General features: G+C 41.9%; 1 protein-coding gene across 1 annotated transcript in view; it reads right to left on the reverse strand.

The window, feature by feature from the left end:
• The window catches only part of EPHX1 (epoxide hydrolase 1), a gene marked incomplete in the record, with an annotated part of 687,022 nt that overhangs the window by 265,789 nt on the left and 399,926 nt on the right, over positions 1-21,307 (reverse strand). Inside the window, 1 exon segment of the mRNA XM_044059800.1 lies at positions 13,812-14,039. Within this exon segment, the coding sequence (XP_043915735.1) occupies positions 13,812-14,039 (228 nt within the window).

Consider the following 21,307-nt stretch of genomic DNA (forward strand, 5'->3'; position numbering starts at 1 on the left):
TGTGCTAGCAATGCAAATCTGCAAATTGTACTTATCGTAGTTTGTTTACTCTTGAGTATCTGCATTTGAACAGCAGATGAGCAGAAGGAAGCAGGGCTTTCATTTAGAAATGAGGATACTGTGTGCCAGGGACTGCCTTGTTGCTGGAGAAAGGAAATGATCATTTTGTAGCAAAGTTTTAGGTGAGTCAGGGTTTTGCTGACAAAGTGGTAAAAGACCGAGTCTAGGGTTAGTCTAAGATACCTTTGCTCTGTGGCTGTAAGAATGAGGTTCCCTTTATTATTGGCAGTTTGCATGGTGAGTGGCAGGAGATTGTACAATCTCTGCCTGGTTATAAACAGCATCACATTTGTTTTGGTTGGATTAATTAGGAGATGGTTGGAAAACATACAGCTGTACAGAGGTGAAACTGGCTTGCAGCTTAAGCTGTAAATCAATAAGATTCTTGACATACTCCATTAAAATGTCAGTGGCATACAAACGATATTGGAATAGGAAAGGTTACCGGAGAGATTGTTTACAAATACAGAGAACAGTAGGGGTCCTAGTATAGAGTCTTGTGGTATAGCAGTGAGCAGAATCCCTGGCTCTTACAATATATCCCTGGCATACATCTAAATTTACTATTGCTTAGGTAGCCAGTAAACTATGGTGTTGTTGCACAAGTTAAGCCTTTGTAGTTAATTCATCAGTAATGAGTGGTTTACCGTTTCAAAGGTTCTTGTTATGTCAATGAATATGTCTACAGTAAGCAAGCCGTTATCCATGCTATTAAGCCATTATCCATGCTATTCAAAATGAAGTCTGTGGCTGTCTAACAAAAGACCACACTGAGTAATGAGTTTGAATATTTGTAAACTGGTTTTCCAAGAGTTCGCCTAGCAGACACAGGCTGGCTATATAGGTCTTTAATCGTTGCATAATTTTGGCAAGTGATTTTAAGAGAAGGATAATATCATCTTCAAAACTGTTTAGAAACATTCCAGTAGGTAAGAGCGGTTTGGAAATGAAAGCTCTGGACATTTTCATGAAGGTGGGATGCAGCTTAGAAAATGTGATACCAGAGCTACTATTTGGTGAATGTAGTGCTTTCTTAACCTCTTCTGATGACTGGAATTTGAAGTAGAAGGTTGGTGTACAGTCAGTGTGTAAAACTTCAGAATCATTCGGGATACAAATGGGCTGGTCTGGTGGAGAGACATTCTTGATGGTCTTCGTGAAGACATTTCCATAATTATTAATGGTTATTGGATCAGATAGGGCTATGGGATATAAGCATTTTGAATTAGTAATGTTGGCTGTGAGCTGATTAATCACTCCTCACAAAAGATTAGGGAAGGAGTCTACAGCTTGAGTCTACCTCTAAGGTAGGAAGCTTTGCAGCACTGATGGAAATTGTACATTGCTTTCTGAGACTGAAATAGTCCTGACACAGCTACAGACATGCTGTGTTTCCAGGTTTCTCAAAGCTTCATCTCTTATTATCAGCAGCTTTTTAAAGAGGAATAATTAGCCAGGGACATTTTTGCCCTCTCAGTCTTCTTGCAACCTTAGCGAACAAAGTATGCTGAACTGGTGCAAGTTTATTAAGAAAGAATGCTAGAGTTTCATTAGGGTTATTGACATTGTGAATAAGGGACAATCTAACTGCTTGCAACTGGATGTTAAAGTGATTTTTCAATGTTAGGATATACATCACAGCATTTGATGAGTCAGGTGACAGGTTACATTTTCATACATGACTAGAGTTACATATCTGGGCTGTTTTTAGTAAAAAGCTTCATTAGCTTTTTAATAAACCACAGCCCAGATAAATTAAGCATTTACTACCATGATATTACCTTGGGGTAATGTGTGTTGTGTCCATACACTTTAAAGGGGCACGTTTCCGCATGAAGGGTGGTGTGCTCATTAAAGTCTATGGATGCAACACGTTTTCCCTACATTTAAACCACTAAGGTTAAAGTTTACTGCTTTTCCTCAGTGACATCATTTTTTTAAATAGTTTTTTTCCCCTGTGGTCTAGGAAAGAGTTGTGTCCTTTTTTCTTCTTCTTCTCCTTGTCTGGTTGACTAACTGCACTACACTGAGATGGAGAGGTACAGTATTCTACTTAAGTTAAGGGCTGGTGGGCCAATTTCTTTAATGCTGTGGTCCCCAAGGTTTATGGCGCTATTTTTAATTCCATTTGGAATTCCAAATGAAGTGTTTGTCAAGTTTCAAGTACCTACAGTTACAAAGCCATGTATTCCACCATCTCATTTGTACTTTGACCAAAACAGCTTCTCATCTAAATGGTTACTACCAAACCTACAGACAGGATAACAATGGAACGGATATGTAGTTTTCATAACAGATACAGCAGCTAAGTTAAAAAAAATATATATATATATATATATATATATATATATATATATATATATATATATATATATTATACCTATATATGCGTTTGCGGGAAAGTTAACTAAAAACTTTTTTTTTCTGTTCAACTAGTCATTGTTCATCCATACAACAGGAAATGTGATGGGAAGCCATTGTTCCCAGTTATGCTAACATATTTATAAATATTTCTGAGGAAAACATGCTTCCCTATATATATTTTAAGCAAAGCATTACTTTTTTATGCCACCCACAAAGACAATTCACTTATGAGCTATAAAGGAAACCCTGAATATTTTTATTTATGTTACTTGTGAAGCAATTACTTGGCACTTGAATACAATTATTGGCTGTAACTCTGATTGGGATAAGAGATGGTACCATCAAACAAGAATTGTACAGAAAATCGTTTTGGTATGGCACATGCTATCACTCAATGGCCATTTTACAGTCATTACTATACTGTAAATTACTCAGAATTAAGAGGTATTGAGTAAGAGAAACTTTGGCCACCCTGTGGTTTGTAAAAAGAAGTTATGTACTCACCATAACGCTCTGTGTGTGCTGTCCATCTTCGCCTTCATTCTTATTAGGTTGGGTTCGGATCCGATCCTTGGATCCGTCTCAGCCTTTATATTCAAACTCAAGGTCTTTTGCCAGCTTGTGGCTACACCCTATCCCAGCATGCACTAGAAACCTTACCCAGATCATGTAAAGTAAGAAAATATCACAAAAAAACAACTCAGATGAAGAAGTTCAGAGATTAATTAAATTGTACAGACTCGGTCTTTCAGGAGTAAAAGGGGTCGGGGAAAGGAGGGTGGGATGTAAGAATGAAGGCGAAGATGGACAACACACATGGAACATTACAGCAAGTACATAATTTCTTTATGTGATGATGTCCTATCTCGCCTTCATTCTTATAAGGTTGGGACAGCGTCCCTAGCACCATTCATCTTGGGTGACTCAAGGGAGAATATTCCTCAGAATCGTGGAACCAAAAAAGGCCCTGTTTCTGGAGGCCAAATTGACTTTGTAATGAGTGATAAAGGTATCTGATTTTGCCGATGTTGCTGCAGCACAAATGGCATCAACTGGTAGTTTAGCCAGAAAGGTGGAAGAAGTTGCAATGGCTCTTGCAGAGAGGGCTTTAACTCCTTTGGGGAGATCTCTGTTTTGAGACTTATAGATGAATGTTACGCCATCTGAAAGCCATTATGAAAGCGTTACCTTACAGACAGGGGTACCTTTCTTTGAGTCTGAAAAGGAAATAAATAGCTGATCAGATTTTCTGAACTCTTTAGTTCTGAACTCTTTACTTCTGTGTAAGTAAAAACGTAACTGTCTGTGCACATCCAGATGATGCAGCATGTATTCTGCCTTGTTTTTGTAATTTGGGAAGAAGACTGGCAGCTATATAATCTGGTTCAAATTTGATTCTGAGCAAACTATGGGCAAAAAGGAATGGTTTGTTTGTAAGGACACCCTGTCCTTATGAAGTGCAAGTACGGGGAGTTTATAGACAAAGCTTCCAACTCTGACACTCTTCTAGCAAAGGTGACTGCTATCAATAGAGTAGTTTTCCATGTCAAAAATGAGTTCACAAGATGATGCTGGCTCAAAAGGGGGAAAACTTAAATGAGATAGGATGAAATTTAAGTCCTGTGGTGCTAGAGGGTCTCTGATAGGTGGTCTTAATAATAAAGTTCCTTTAAGAAATGCTTTGCATAGTCTGAGACATAATGTTGAGGTCTGACTCACCTAGATGAAAACTGGAGATCACTGCTAGCTGAACTCAAATGGTAGCTGCAGCTGCACCTTCACTGAGTAGTTTAGCTAGGAATTCTAGAATGGAATTGACTGCGGAGGAAAAGGGGTCAATGTGGTTATGAGACGCCCATAAGGAGAATCTTCTCTATTTGCTTCTATATATCTTTCTTGTTGAAGCCTTATGGGAAGAAATTAGGATGGGTTTGATTGATGGAGAGGTTCGAAAATCTGGTTAGTGTTGGAATTGGAGCAGCCATGCTGGCAATGTGAGGGTCTGAAGGGATGGATAGGGCATTCCTGATGCATGAGTCAAAAGGTCTGGAACTGGGACCAGAATCAAAGGCTTTTCCTGAAGATGAGGCCACAGGAAGGAGAACCAAATTTGATGAGGCCAGTATTGGGTGATGAGTATCAAGTCCCTTGCCAAGCAATTTGCTTTCTGAAGTACTTTGGGTATTAGTGGAAAGGGGGGAAAGCATAAAGGAGACCAGAGGGCCAACCATGAACAAGTGCATCCCTTGGTGACTTCCCAGGAGGTGGGATTAGGGCAAAGTAGCTGCTGCATTTGGCATTCATGGATGTCGCAAAAAGGTCACTGCAAGGCTGGCCCCAGTTGTGGAAAATCTTTTCCACTGCTTCCTGTTTTAGGGATCACTCATGAGGCATTAGAATCGCTCTGCTGAGTCTGTCTACAATCACGTTGGATTTCCCCGGGATGTGTGTTGCTATCAGAAAACATTGGGAGGTCGTCACCCACTGCCATACTCTCAGGGCCTCTCAGCAAACGGAGTAAGATATGGTTCCTCCTTGTTTATGTACTATACAACTGACATGTTAGTCTGTATTGCAATAGTTCCCAGCAGAAGAGTGTCCTGGAATGCTTACAATGCTGGAAGCACCACTCTCATCTCTAGGACACTGATGTGCAAGTGGGCCTCATGATCCTGCCAGGTGCCTTGGGCTGCCTTTCCCAGATAATGCCCCCCCACCCTATATGAGAGGTGTCCGTGGTCAATGTGGCTTATGGTTGGAGAAATACAAATGGTCGACCTAGAGCCACTTGAGTGGAGTACAGCCACCAATGAAGGTCCTTCTTGAAAGTTTCTGCTATTATTATTTTGTGGGACATCGGCAGTTCTTGCATCGACCACTGAGTAGACAGCAGCTACTTGAGAATTCTTATGTGCAGACATGCTAGGGGGATCAGAATTATTGCTGCTATCATGATTCTCAAGACTGTTAGGACTATCTTTGCTTAAATTTTTTTTCTTTGTTAGAAGATATGAAATCTGGTGTCTCAGAACTTGAACTCTTTCTGGACGGAGTCTGGCTGTCATGTCTGTTGAGTTCAATTCTGCCCCTATGAATACCACATGCTGAGAAGGCAATAAAGGCAGATTTTACATAGTTTATTGCAATTCCTAGGTGAGAGTAGAGTTGCAAGGTGGTGTCACTTGGTCGTGCTGGTTAGGAGCCAGTCATCCAAGTATGGAAACACCCGGAATCCTAGGCATCTCAAGTGAGCCGCGACTACTGCCATACATTTGGTGAATATTCTGGGGGCTGTAGTGAGGCCAAAGGGCAGAGCTCAAAATTGGTAGTGACTGGCTCCCAGCCGAAAGCACAGGTGTCTCCTGGATTGCCTGTCCATTTTTGTGTGGTAGTATACATCCTGGAGGTCTATAGAGCACATCCAATCATCTTGCCCCAGAAAAGGGAGTATTGACTGCAGTGTTACCAGCCAGAACTTGGACTATCTTACTGATTTCTTTACACTGCTGAGATCCAGAATTGGTCTCCAGTCCCCCATTTTCTTTGGAAGTAAAAAGAATCTTGAGAAAGTTCTGGATCCTAGCTGGTCTGTGGGGACTGTTTAGATGACTCCTTTGTCTAGCAACTTTTGAATTTCTAAGGTTGCTTGTTCCCTTTGTCTGGGTGGAACATCCAGAACCTTTTTTATGTTTGGAACGGAGAAGGAAACTGGTATGCTGTAACTTCTGTATATGATGCTTTGCACCCATTTGTCTTTTATTCATTGCAAGGCTTCTGGGTACAAAGACCTCTAGAGATGGACTGATGGACCTCCATTCAGGAGAGTTGAAAGGGCTTACCAAAGAAAATCTGTCACTCTGATTCTGCAGACCCTCTCTGCCGCATAGTTGGCATCTTCCATTACTACTTCCCCCTCTGCCCCTGGGAGAAGATTCAGCACGTGTCTTGAAAAGATGTCGGAGATTTTCAGAACCACATTTTGCCACTTCCTTTCTGACCTTTGGGATAAGGTCTGGTAGGCATGGAAACACGGACTCCAATGACAGAGTCTTTCCTTCCTGGTCACACCTGGTTAGCGTGTCCTTGACTTTGGGCCTGAACAGAGATGAGCCATCGAATGGGGCATTCACAAAGGAAGATTTAAATGGCTCTGCAAAGTCACACAAGTGCATCCAAGAATGTCTCCTTGAGGAAATTCCAGAACCTGCTGCTCTACTTGCATCATCTGCTGCATAAGAGATGAATCTCATGGAGGCGTTGACAACTGAGTTTAAGGTAGAGACCTGAGAAGACACTATCTGAGACCCCTTCAGCTACTAAAACTTGGAGAGCATCTCCTAGCTCTTTCAGATCATCTCTCTGCAGCCTGTTAAAATGAGTAAGGTAATTCAGTGATCTGAGGGAATGTCACTAAGAAAAAAATGCACTTTTCATATCTGTCCATTGTCCGAGACTCCTTGTTCAGTGGATGGACAGAACAAGATGTCTCAGAGCTCCTTCTTGGTTGCTGCCCCCACAACTATAGCATTTACTGGGACTCCCTTTGTTAGAAAGGTCTTATCTGATGGAGATGTGATAAATTTGTTTGGCCTCCTAGGGACAGGTTCCACTGAATCTGGAGACTCTCACACCTTCTGAAGAACTAGGTCCATAACTTCATCGAAAAGTGGAGACACTCAAGAGGTGGAAGGGTGAGATCTGAAGGCCTTCAGGTATATGGACTCCTCCGTTGAAGGGTTGGTGGACTTCCCAGCCACCTCTCTGCTTCAGCATTTCCAGGATGTCTCCAAAAGAGACATCACCAGTAGGAGACAGTGGGGACCCTTCAGCTTCATCGAGGTCCATATCAGAAGTTATGGACTCCTCTGGGGAGTCTAAATGCTTCCTTTTGCATAATCTCTTCTGAGGGACCTCTTCAGAGGGGTACACTGGAGAGGTTTCAGAAGAGTAGGGAGTACCCTGCGAGACATCCTGAGGTCTAGGATCTCTGTGTCCCTGTGGGTGCAAGGGTATAGAGGCTTTTGGGGGTAGAACATCCAGAGAGGACAGCGGAGCTGCCTGTGGAGACAACACTCATCATCTCAAAAGCCCCCCCCCCCCCATCTCTGATCCAAAGATATCCCTGGATCAAAAGAAGCAGAGGGAACCCCAGGAATCAAGGATGACAGACCCGAGGCAGGAGCTGCGCTCACCTGAACAGATGCACCGAGAGGCAAGCCAGGATCTGACAACTGTCAGATCCAACTCACCTCCCCGTACCCGAATGGAGAGCATCAGCTCCTAGACTTCTTGAGCTCTGATGGAGCCAAGGATGTCAGAGCAATGGTCAGATCTGAAAATCCCATAGTGGATCCCAGATCCAAAGGATCCACTAAAATCAGCTCCAGACCTTCTGACTCGAAGCCAAGGGTTGGATATGAGGAGGAATCGGAGCAGAAGAAGTGGATGTGGTAGGATCTGAAGCCCTTGGGGTTGGATCCGACAACAACTTGGCCAGCACTGGTGTCCTCAATAGCCTCTGTACCATCCAATCCACAGGAGAGACTCCTGGAAGACCAAGTCGAGGGGGTTGGAGACTTCTGCAAAACTGATGATTTGAGTGTAGCGGAGAATGGCTCCAAGGCTAGAGACAGACTCCATCTCTCAAACTCTACCAGCACCGAAACAAATGGTGTCAGAGCTGAATGTTTCTCGGATCTGGTGTGGAAATTTTAGACACCTTTTTCAACGGTTCAGATAGGGTAGAAGAGGAAGATCTCTTCCCAGACTTGTCAGATTTGTCTAATTTTGAAGTGGGGGACTTAGTAGTTTTAGATAAACCCAGACCTTCTTCTAAAGCCTCTGAAAAGGGGGGTTTTAATAATCCTTTTAATATAAATTTGTTCTTCCTCTCCAGGAGCGCTCTGTGGTTAAAAGCATGACAGATAGAGCATGACTCCTGGAGATGGACAGTTCCAAGGTAATAGACGCAAAGTGTGTGTCTATCACTTAAGATCATTTTCTTCCTACAGCCCTCACCATTTTTGAAACCCATTGTTTTTTTTGTTCTTATTTGACATTTTTACAGAGAAACACTAGAAGACTAGAAAAGCTAGTAACTAACTGGATAAGAAAAGGAAAATTAACAAGTTATTTGAAGAAAAAAAGGGAATTGGAGGGAGGCATAGTCCTCTAACTTAAACGGGCTACTGCCCAGGAGATGGAAAAAGGGACAGAAAGCCCTTTAACTTAAACATGTTAAAGGGAAGGGCAGTTCTCCAACTTAAACAAACGGTCTTAAAAGGTGCTTAAAGAATAACACAAAGAACAGAAATAAGAGCCCTCTAAGTTAAATGGGCTATTTATCTTTGAAAGGAATAAGCTGGGAGAGGGACAACAAGGCCTGAATGAAAGACGATGGCCAACTGCAGAAAGCAGGCACAAAAAAGGAAATAGATTTGCTAAATACTTGCTGGAGGGACAGGTTCATAAGAGGCTCCCTTCGCTCTGGAATAGAATTCCAGTTCATGTGAGGCAGAGCACCTCACTGAATCTCTTCAAGAAGAATCTCGATAAGTGGATGGGGGATCGTAGGTTTGCCCCAGGGATTACTCCCGTGTCACTATTAGACAGAGGCACAGTAAACTAAACCTTAAAAAGGGCACAGTATACTCAAATCAAGGGGTGGCGTAAGCCATACAGAATCGGGCTAGGCTTATAATTGCCCCAGGGCAGATAGCCTAGTATGAACCTATGAACCTATTTATTCAGTAAATCCTAACTATATAAGGATAACAACACACAAAAATAACTTTCTTTTAAAGATAAAAGCAGAACAACAGATAATACTTAGCCAGAGCTAGCAGAACGAGCACCTGATCTTGTTTAGTGGCAAACAAGATCTGGGGAAGGTTTCTAGTGCATGCTGGGATGTCACGAGCTGGCAGAAGCCCTCAAGCTTGAATACAAAAGGCAGAGATGGATCTGAGGATCAGATCCAAACCCAACCTAGTAAGAATGAAGGCGAGATAGGACAACATTACATCAAATATCATGTTAAGAAACAGGAGCTCTGAGAGCTGGGGATTTTGATATTTTATTGTCAGTGCCCAGTGGAAATGATTCTAGACATCTGAGAGTGGGCATCAATTGTCCACTGATGTGAGGCACAGATGAGCTGTCATTCATAAGTCATATAAAACAATACATGTAGCTATCATGTATATACTTTTTGGGGTTACTGCAGGCAGTATTGTGCTGTTAAGGTAGCAACTAGCCAGTGGTTATCCAGCCCATCAGTCAGCACATCTATGCACTAAACTGGAACGGAGATGCTCAGCATGCAGACACAGGGCACTGTTTACAAGACCCAACCATTCTGCCCTACTTATTTCCCGCTGCATTTGCTGGGTAAACAATGTATTGCTGTGCATGCACAGTCAGTATAAAAAGTGTCTACCGACACTTAAAGGGCTGGTCTCTGCCATAATATCCAGTCTTACACACCCTCAACACATAACAGAAGAAGTCCCTATTCACTGTGTCTCTGATCCTAAGTCTGGTTTCAGAAGCAAGATGTGTTTAGCAGAGTTTGAGAGATGTCAGGATCTTGCTTCCAGTGGATGCACACAAATCTATATGGTGGGCTCCCGAAGCAGCAGTCCTCTAGAAGGAAAAAAAAAAAAACTTCAACTGCAATGGATGTCCTTTGGTATTGTACTATTTACTCTACTGTATTCAATGTATTGTATATGTTGTATATTGTACATACTGTGTATTTTAGTGTGAAGCCTTTTTTCCCCGGGCCTCCACTGAAATTAGGCTCACCATGGCCCAGTGGACCATCACAGTAAACAAACGCAAATAAATAAATAACCAGAAGATAACATAATGCATGTGCTAGGCCACTTAAGTAAGCTTTAGAGAGCCACACAATCCAAACATGGCAGCACTTTCTCCTGAAGCATCATGCTCAAGAAAATACAGTAACATACAAATAGCTTGATTTAAAGTAAATTCAGACACTATTAGGTGAACGAGCCAAAGGCTTTTTGTGCAAAGAAATTCTGTAGAGTAATAACATGAGATGAATTTGATATCTAACTCCTTAACTGGTATAATACAGTTGCAGTTTTAAATGTTAAGTTCCCATCCACTACATATTACAAGATGGGACCAATATCATTCATATGGCTTCATGACACTATACAAATCTGCAAATTCTAATGCTTTTATGCCACAAATATGAAACATAAAAGAGAGAATGCATGTTTCGTTTACATTCCACTTTAATAGTTCACATCTGAGAACTCCTTAACAGGTCTAAACATCGTCTGATGACTCCTTAACATGTCTAAACAAAAAACTCCACTCCCTAGAAGCTCTCTTTACCCTAAAGAATGCTGACGTCTGTGCGTCACAGAGACATTTAAAGCCGCAGAGAGCACACCAACAGTGCAAGGTTACAATGCTTTCCACAATTTAGGCCAGTGACTTCATAGGCAGGGAATAAAGGTGGAGGTCTCTCTATTTACATCAAAAATAAATATACTTCAAGGCTGGTCAAATAGGATAATGTACTTTGGCTGCTCAATGTACAAATCACCATAGGTAAAATCCAATACCACTTCCTTGCAAGCTATAGGTCCCACTCTATGACCCAGGAAACCCATACCATGTATGTAAACTTATTAAAAACACTAACCATCCAAACCCAATACCATATTTATGGGTGACTTTAATTATCCCACTATTAAACTGAAATCCTATACGACACCAAATGTACATGCACAGACATTCCTGGATTTTGTAAACATAAACTCCCTGGACCAGATAGTCAATACACCAACCAAGGGTACAACCATACTGGATCTGGTCCTCACTAGTATGGGAGACTGCTGCACACCTCCTACTGCAATGCCTTCCCTGGTAAGGTCAGACAACAAAATGGTCTCCTATGAAGTAAAAATAAAACCTGGACCCCCCCAGCTAAACCTGAAATATTCAGGAACTATTCTAAGGCTAAACTCCTGCTATTAAGTGAGAACCTGGCCAAATTTCAAGCCCCCATAAACCCTTAGAACACTGCTGCCTATGCAGAACTGTTCACAGAAACCCTGTACATGCAGCATGTTAACAGCTGCATAGAGGTGGCTGTACCCACCAGGAAGAAGTACAGAAATAACTCAAAATGCAAGTCACTCTGGTGGAATCACAAAATCAATAGGCTGTACAACAGGAGGAAGAAAATCATGGCAAAAATTAGAAAGTGGAGCACTCTCAAACTAAACAAACAACTTTAAGGACAAAGTCTACCAAGGCCAAATCTGAGGTAAGTTTGGCCTCCCAGGCCAAGGACAACCACAAAGCATTCTTTACCTAAATGGGCCACCTATACTGAGCCAGAAGATATAGCAAACCTCATGGCTGATAAATTCAACTTCAACTTTATCTGTCTCTCTCCCCCTCAACCTTCCATCAGGAAATATCATGAAATACAACTCTCCCTACTATCACTAGGGATCAGGTCCTTAATGTTCTCTCCAAGACAAAGAACTCTGTATCAATGGGCCCAAACAATATCCCAGGATCCCTTCTAAATAGCATGAAACAAGACCTATCAGGGCCTCTGGAATTACTGTTTAACTGTAGACTCCAAACAGGCTTTGTGCCTCATGAATGGAGAAAGGCAACAGTCATTCCCTCTCCACAAAGGTGGGCCATCTACAGACCCTAGAAACTGCAAACTCATAGTCTTGTATGTAAAGCCATGGAAAGAATTATCATGGAGATGATCAACGGAGATACAGTAAACCACCAGACAATGGACCCAACCCAGTTTGGTTTCGTAAAGGGCAGATCATGCCTACTCAACCTGGTGGACTTTTTTGAGAAGGTCACCAAAGCAATGGAGGAGAGCAAAATCGTTCACACTGCCTACCTTGACCTGGCCAAGGCATTTGCCATAATAACCCACTCTGGCATTGTTGACAAACTCAGGAGGTTAGGTACAAACCCATATGTTACCCGGTGGATAGCCAAATGGCTCAAAAACAGGACCCAAGAAGTTAGAATTGGGGAGTTCACCTCTACAAAGAGGCCAGTCACAACAGGAGTTGTCACTAAATCTCACACTGATGCAAATGCTCTCCAGGAGGGGGTGACACAAAACAACTAGTGTCAAAGCCAAGAACTAAAACTAAATGCCAAGAAATATATAATAGTATCCTTTGGGAAGTCATCCATCCCTTGTAACTATCATACTGACAATGCACCCCTTAGATTTGACCTAGTAGTCAGGGACTTAGGGTCACACAAATAGTAAATCTAGCCTTTGACCATCACGTGTCTACAGGGTAAGGAAATCATTCTATGCTGCGCAACTTATAAAGAAAGGTATGGCATCTAAGTCCAAGGAAGTCATTGTTCCACTGTATCCGGAGTTCATCAGACCTATCACTGAGTACAATGGCCCCTTTGGTATGTACCTAACCAGGCATATCCAACAACTGGAACGTCCACAGAGGTTCCTCACTAAAAGAATACCAGGCATAAGTAAAACATCCTATGCAGACCGCCTCAAGGTCCTATCCTTGTATTCTATCTCCAACAGGCTTTTGAAGAGAGATCTATGCCTGGCATACAAGGCATTGTCAGACCCACTCTGATGGACCTCCTGCATATCATCAAAACAAACAGTACCAGAATTACCTATTCTAAAGACTTAAATCTTGTCTGTGACAAACTGGACCTGCTGGAGAGATAGGTATGTAGCCCAGAGACTATCCCATCTATGGAACAGGCTCCCCATCCATGTGAAGCAGAGTTCCTCCCTAACCCAATTCAAGTGCAACTTGGACGACTGGATGGGAAACAGGAATTTCAGCCCTGGTTTGGCACCTATGCCTGTAATGGACAGAGGTAACCTGCAAATGGTTCATCTCCCAGGCCCATTTCTACACTTATCAAGGGTATAAGAACTTGTCAGAGATTTGGGCTGCAAGGCTAGGCTTAAAAAGGCCTTTGTGGTCGTTACCCTAGTAAACACCTATGAACAAAAGAAATGGTACTATCAAAATAAAATCACAAGCTTATTGTACCAGTTGCTCTGGAGAGTTATCCCTCTACTTGTTTACAGGTCTCATGTCACAACAAGATGCAGTCAGAAGACCATGCTGATCAATGTACCTTTTTATTAGTTTGTTGTTATTAGCTGGAATAATGAACAAATACATTCTTAAATGTGGGTTTACCTCAGATTAGTGTGAGAAATATAAACAAAAAGCAACATTCTAGCAAAAAATAAGGGAAATAATACAAATGTACTGCAAGACTTCCAAACCATGCAAACAGAAAAAAAACTATATCAGACAATACATTATAGAAATCAAAGCCTTGAGATGACATACCTTGTTTGTGAGGTGCCTCTGAGAAGCCATATCCTGGAATGGAGGGACATATGACCTCAAATACATTTTCCCCTTTCAGCCCATGGGTGGTAGGATCGGTCAGGAATGGGATTATCTTATAGAATTCATAGAAAGAGCCAGGCCATCCATGAACCATCATTAGTGGTTTAACAGATTTTCCTGCTGGTACACCTGAAGGCTTGACATGAATGAAATGCACATCAATACCTAAAGTATACAGGAAGAAAAATAGATGGCCAGTGAGCAGCAAGGACTTATGGTACAATACTGTTAAACAGGAGGCAGTACATCATAGTACAACTGTTAAACAGAGTGAGATGTAAACTTAACAGAACCTGAACCCCACAAGCACTCGTCTGTAAGGAATTACATTAAGTCATTTCCGAAGCATATATAGAAATAGTGTTTGGACATGCCTTTTTCCCCCGTAAACCACTCCATGTGTCTCTCTTTACCAAAGCATACTCAGGCATTGTAATTGTCATTTTACATCTCACTCATGATGGCAGCAAACGTACAATCACCGTAGCCAATCTACCTTCCTCCTCATAAATAAAGTCACACTTAGAAAATCCTACTAGCAAGGTTATCAAATTGAGTTCTTGTTCTGTCAACTAAATGTCTACCTTGCAAATATACAAATACAGACTTTTACAGATGATTATGACAATTTTTCCTATGGTGCTGTAAAAACTCAGGTCTTGTTGAATATGTGGTTTCATCTTCAGTTTCCTATCACTATATGACTTTGGCTTTTCACATACAGTCTTACAGTTTTTCACTTTGTCTGACGTCCTAGCAGTCAGAAGAGCCAAACAAGAAAATGCAATGACGTCTAACACAACTATACAAGAAGACAACACTATTTAGGCATGAATACTGGAGGTTACGGAAGTAACAGAAGCTATGCCTAATCTTAAACAGGTAATGTTCTAACTAACACTGTTTAAGCTACCATTATAATCATACTGTTACAAAAATGTCATATATCTTGTGTATGTAGTTAATCTACAGCTGCAAAATTCTACATCAAATCTACTTTTGTATTATTATACTTCCATTTATTTATGCTCATCTGCTATCTCAACCTCTCTGTAATTACTGCTATACAAATCTCCTTATTTCTTAGAGAATAGTTCAAAGCAGTGTTTAGGTAACCAGTTCTGAAATTCTGTGAACAGATATGAAGTGCACCGTACAAAAGGGCATTACACATGACAAGCTAGTACAGATTCTGTGGAGAAGTTATGCGAGAATGTAAAGAAAGGGATGACAGCAAGTATAAGGGAAGAGGAAAATCAAACCGTGTAGTTCACAAAAGCAAGCGTGCAGCAGTGAGTGGGGGAAATAATTCTACAGAAGAACAAATAAAGAAAGGAAAAGTGAAGAAGAGGTACAATAAAAAATAGGAAAACTATAGTACTGTTAAGTACGGAAAGCAGTCACAAGGAAAAGGCTCACAGGGGAGATTAAATTATCTAGGCCTCAGTAGGATGGTAAGATTGCACAATCTCTGTAGGCCTTGTGTGTATAAATTATTTAGGCTGCGATACGTATGTTTGAACGCATTTACAATCTCTGTCTCAGTATGAAGTATGTATGTGAAGTCTCTGTAGGTTTCGGTATGATTCTAAGTATGTACAGCAGGTCTCAGTATAATTTTATGTATGTTCAATCTCTCTGTAGGTCTCGTTATAAATTTTAAGTATGTACAACCTCTAAGTCTCAGTATAATTGTATGTATGTACAACCTCTGTAGGTCTGATTACAATTATAAACACTTACATGGTCAGAAAGTCTCGGGGTACTTAAAACTGGTGACTTCCTTCAGTTACACTTCTGGAAAAGAGTGAATTAAAATGCATTTTTGATTTTAATGTCCATACGCGCATATCAATCCCTACATTGTTTTCTCTTCTCATTTCTGATGCTCTTTTCTTTCTAATTTCTTTAGCTATACATATTATGCTATCGTGTTATACATTGCTTTTCATCTACACCAACTTCTTATGCAAAATGTGCATCTTTCTCTTTGATGTTATGTAAATGAAAGTCATGTACCTTCCATAACAATAGATCCATGTTGTCCGGTCTTCAGCCTCTCTCAGATTTTGGATCCAAGGCTCAGGCTCCTCCCCTTACCCATACTCCCCTCCTTATACCAAGTTACCTCAGAGTGAATTTGCCCATTTCCTATAATAAGAACCATACATCCCATTCCGAGGAACGATATCCTAAAGAATACCAATAGGCTCCTGAAAAAAAACTACATGAAAAAAACAAGACTAGGCTATCAGTAAATCAGTGCAGTCACTCCAGAAACAAGAACATATGACAACTGGAAGGGGCAATGAGAAAAGGACATTGGGTACATAACTTTTGTTTCTGATGTTATTTCTTCCATCCATCTTCAATGAATGGGACAGAGTCCCCAGCTATCATAAATTTTGGGAGGACTCATGGAAGGATATTCTAGATGATGGCTGAACCAAAAGATGCTCTGGATCTAGACTGCAAGCCCAGTTTGTAGTGAAATATGAAGCTATGGACATTATGCCCAGTAGCTGCTATACAAATGTCATCAATTAACACTTCGGAGAAAAAAAAGCAGTTGAGGTAGCAACTGACCTAACAGAATGAGCCTTAGGAACACAAGGCATAGATAGCCCCCTCTACTTGTAAACATACAAAAATGCAGTCAGATAGCCAACATAACAGAGTTACTTTGAACACTCTTTTACCCAATGTTGCCAAAGAGAAGGATACTAACAACTGGTCAGTATTTCTAATATTCTTAGTGCAAAGCAAACAGAATCTGAGTTGTTGATGCATGCCCAAAAGATATACCACGTACTCTTCCCTTATTGGAAAAATGGTGAAAAAAACGGGAATATTGATAAACTGGTTCAGTGATTATTCTGGAGCCTCCTTAGGGAGAAAAGAGGGATTTATTTTCAGTGTTACCATGACCTTGTGGAAAACCAGAAAAGGGGGTTTACAAGAAAGGGTGTAAAGTTCTGAAACTCTCTGTGCAGAGGTGACTGTCTCAAAAAAAAAAAGTTTTCCAGCAAAGATATTTCAACTCAATTGTACCAGCAGATTCAAATGGAGGTCTTGTTAAATCCTAAAGAAGGATGGCAATATCCTAAGAATGGGCAGGGCCTCTAACAGGAGGTGGGAGAAGGAAGGTGCCCCTTGAGAAGACCTTAGACAGCTTCAAAGAGGCAACTGGACATAAATTTTCCCCGATGAGAAAAGTAGAGATGGCTACTAATTGGACTTCAATAGTAGAGTAACTTACTCCATCGTGAAAAAGACTAGCCAGAAAATCTAAAGTAGCTGGAAGGGAAGGTGATAAAGGGGTCTAGATTCATACTGGAATCCCAAATCGAAAATGTCTTCCATTTGCTCTTGTAAACTTTCCTGGTCGAGGGTCTGTGTGAGGAAGTCAAAATGTGTATTACCTCAGATCAAAGCTTGGACTGTATCATAGGAAATGGAAAAAAAAACATGTGGTTAACTTGAGGGCTTTGATGTCTAGGTAAGGCATCCCAGAGAGATGAGAGAGAAGATTTGCAACTGGGTCCAGCACCCATAGAAAATGGACCTGATGGAAACAGAAGAAGGGAAACCACATCTGTCAGGACCAGAAGGGGACAATGAGATCACTGTAGCCTTGTTCCACAGTGTCTTCGGCAAAAACTTGTTATGGCTAGGCTTGTATACGCCCTAGGGCCGATAGCCTAGTACCAACCCATGAACCTATAAAACTTGTTCCACAGTGTCTTCGGCAAAAACTTGTTATGGCTAGGCTTGTATACGCCCTAGGGCCGATAGCCTAGTACCAACCCATGAACCTATAAAACTTGTTCCACAGTGTCTTCGGCAAAAACGTGTTATGGCTAGGCTTGTATACGCCCTAGGGCCGATAGCCTAGTACCAACCCATGAACCTATAAAACTTGGTTATAAGTGGAGTTGGTACACAAGCATAAAGAAGACTGGGTGGCCAGTGTAGATGAGAACATCCTTTGGGGATTCCTCCTCTCAGGGATCAAGTCAAAGTAACTGCTGTATTTGGTGATGGATGGGTAGGCAAAGAGATTGTGAAAGGTTAGCCCCAAATGCAGAAAATCCATTGCGCCATTAATGGGTTAAGGGGCCACTCGTGAGGTAGAAGAATAGATCTGCCCAACTTGTCCACCAAATTACTGGACTTCCCCAAGTAAGTTTACTGCTATCAAACAACAATGGGAAGATGTTCCTTCTTGTTTGTTGATGTACCAATTAACTGTCAGTGTCTGCTTGGATGGTAATCACAGTCCTGGGGAGGGAATCCAGGAAGGCCTACAATGCAGGATTCCCTGATCTCCACGACACTGATATGAAGACTGGCTTCTGTGGGAGACCACGTGTCCCGGACAGTCTTTCCCAGGAAATGCACCCCATATCCACCCCAGCTGGGAAGCATTTGTGCTCACTGTAACCTGGGAGGAAAGGAGAACAAATGATTGACCTTGAGAAGCTACTGGAGAGTTTAGACACCAATAAATATGTTTCCTACAAATCTGAGTGAGCGACACAAGAAAGTTTATGGGTTGGCATCTCATTGAACCACAAGTGCACACTGTAGCACTCTCATGTAAAATCTGTCCAGAGGCACTAAAGTGACAAATATTGCCATCAGACTCAGAAGGTGTGGAAAAGTTCTTGATGATGGTATTTAACGGGAGAGTACAGCAACTGCTTGACACTGAAGAGCAAGTATTTTTGATTATGGTTCATAGGTGTGGGGCCTGGGGCCTTTACAAGCCTAGCCATAGGATTAACCTGGCATCGTGCCACCTGACCTTAGTTACCAGTGCCTCTGTCGAGTAGAGCCACTGGAGTTATCCCCGGGTGATTTTCTATTTCCCATCCACTCATCAAGATTTCTCTTGAAGAGGGTCAGCGAGGTGCTCTGCTTGATATGTACAGGAAGTCTATTCCATAGCATGGGCAGTCGCTGGGTTATGAACCTGTCCCTCCAGTACGTTCTGTTGATTGTGGTAATGAGGTTGAGGTCTTTGAAGCATGTGGTGCGGAGGGATTGGAATATCTTTAGATGTAGCATTTCTAACAGAGCTGGATCAGACAAGGCTTTGTAAGTCAAGTAGAGATCGCCTCTAAGTAGGCGATATGAGACAGAGAATAGTTGGAGTTTTTTGAGTCTCTCCATATAGGCAAGTGTTTAAGGCCTAGGATCCTCTCTGTGAGGTACATTTGCGGCCTCTCCAGTTGTTGCAGGTTTCTAGTGAGGTACATGCCAAATGGGGCATTGTACTCGATGATTGTTCTAATGAGGGAAGAGTAGAGGAAGACGATGACCTCTTTCTTCCTGGATGCAAAACCCTTAGTAATGAGATGTGCCACATGTCAGTGCGGTGATCAAAAGAGAGGTTGCTGTCAACCTGTGTTTCCAGATCTCTTATAATGCCTTCTGTGTTCAGTGGGCTACCATCAATGTGGTAATTCATGGGAACCGGGTTTTTCCCAAAGGGGATGACGACACATTTTTTGGCTTTGAGCTTAAGGCCATGGTTCTGACACCAGTCATTTGTTTCAGTGAGGCCATCCTGTGGGATGTCAACATCACTTTGGGAGTTGATAATAGCTCCCAACTTGCAGTCGTCTGTGAACTTTGTCAGCCAGAGTCCCTTTGTGTTGGACTTTTAGAGAAGTAGATACCAAACAGGAGAGGACCCAGGACCGAACCCTGTGGGACTCCACTCGTGACTAGTCAGCGGGCTGACTTGGAGTCAGCTACTTTCACATTGTGGGTTCTACCTGTGAGCCAGTTTGCAACCCACCTAGTGATATAGGGATTGATGCCTAGCTTAGTGAGTTTTTCTACGATTCCTGAGAGGGGAATGGTATCAAAGGCCATGGCCAGATCAAGGTAGGCTGTATGAACTACCTTGCCTTCATCCACAGCTCTGGTGACTTGACTCAAAGAAACTGACCAAGTTGAGAAGACATGACCTACCCTTCACAAATCCAAACTGTGTGGGATCCAGAGTTTGGAGATTCCCCATATCCTTGTTTATTAGGCCCATGATGATGCGTTCCATAGCTTTGTATATCAGACTTGTCAGGCTAATGGGGCGAAAGTTCCCAGGGTCTGTAATTGCTCCTCCTTTGTGAAGAGGGATGACTGTGGCAGTGCGCCATTCAGTAGGGTAAAAGCCTGAGGTGAGGTTGTGATAGAACAAGGCACACAGGTGAGGTGTCAGTTCACTCCGTAGTTCATGTAAAACACAGCCAGAAATACTGTCAGGTCCCACAGAAGCTGTATTCATGGCTTTGGACAGTGCTGTTTTAACCTGTGCTGTGGTAATACTGTGTGCCTGGCAATCTACTAGTATTGTGATTGGTCCTTTGTGGGGAGAGAAAGAGGGGTAAAGTTGTCATTGAATCTGTCGGCCAGTATATTGGCAATATCTGTTGGCTCGGTACAGGAGGTACCATTGTGCAGTAGCTCACAGCAAATCAGGGTATTGCTGCGAATATTCTTTACATAACTATAGAAGGCCTTGTGGTTGTCTTTACTATCTGCTGCAATTCTGTTTTCACAGCTAGCTTTAGAGGATTTGATGAGGGATCCCGACTTTTTGTTGAGGCTAAGGGAGTTTTTCCAGTCTTGGGACATCACCTTATTTTGCATTAGTGTCCTCCTCCTGTTGTAGAGTTTGTTTATGGCAGGGGGCCACCAGATTGGCTTCTTTTTTTTTTTGAGGAGAGTGTTTTGGTTCTATTGGGTATGGCGAGATCCATGCATTTGTGTACGTGTTTGTACAGTGCATTGCCTATACGAGGCTTCATTCAAAATCTAGGACCAAGGAAGATAAGATGGAATTACAGCAGCCAAAGGAAAGGAATGAGCGGCAGACGCACAAGACTTGTGCTCTGCTGTTAATGTCAAGTGGTGTTCTCTAGCTTGTATAACTAGGTGGGTAGGGGTTCTAATCTCACAGCAATTAACTTGTGTGTTCATTTAAAGACTCAATTGACAGGAGCTGCATTTCGTTTTGCATCCTTTGCCAAAGTTCCAGAGGGCTTCTGTTTGAATCTAAGCCATCCAAAGCTAAGAACAAAACATTAGGCTTATTTTGAGTTTGATCTGCACTTTTCCATCTGCATTTTACTGTTTCACTGCATTCATTTGTGCCTTTTTGACTGTTTTTCTGTTTGTGCCTACTTATTACCTGGACTGGTTTTGCACTGAAATATTGCTTAGTTAGCATAGACTAAATCCAGACTTGCTGAATCAAGCCTGTTTTTCATACACAAACTCAAATCTGGCCATTTTACATTAAGAAGGGCTCCTCTGCACCCTTGTGGCAGAAGAGTGTGGCTATAGCCTTGACTGAGCTGGGATCATTGTACGAATTCCTACTGCCGGACTAGTTTAAAACTGTTCAATTTTGGCTGTATACA

This window comes from Protopterus annectens, chromosome 1.part2, assembly GCF_019279795.1.
Source record: "Protopterus annectens isolate FY-2018-M chromosome 1.part2, PAN1.0, whole genome shotgun sequence".
NCBI lineage: Eukaryota > Metazoa > Chordata > Ceratodontiformes > Protopteridae > Protopterus > Protopterus annectens.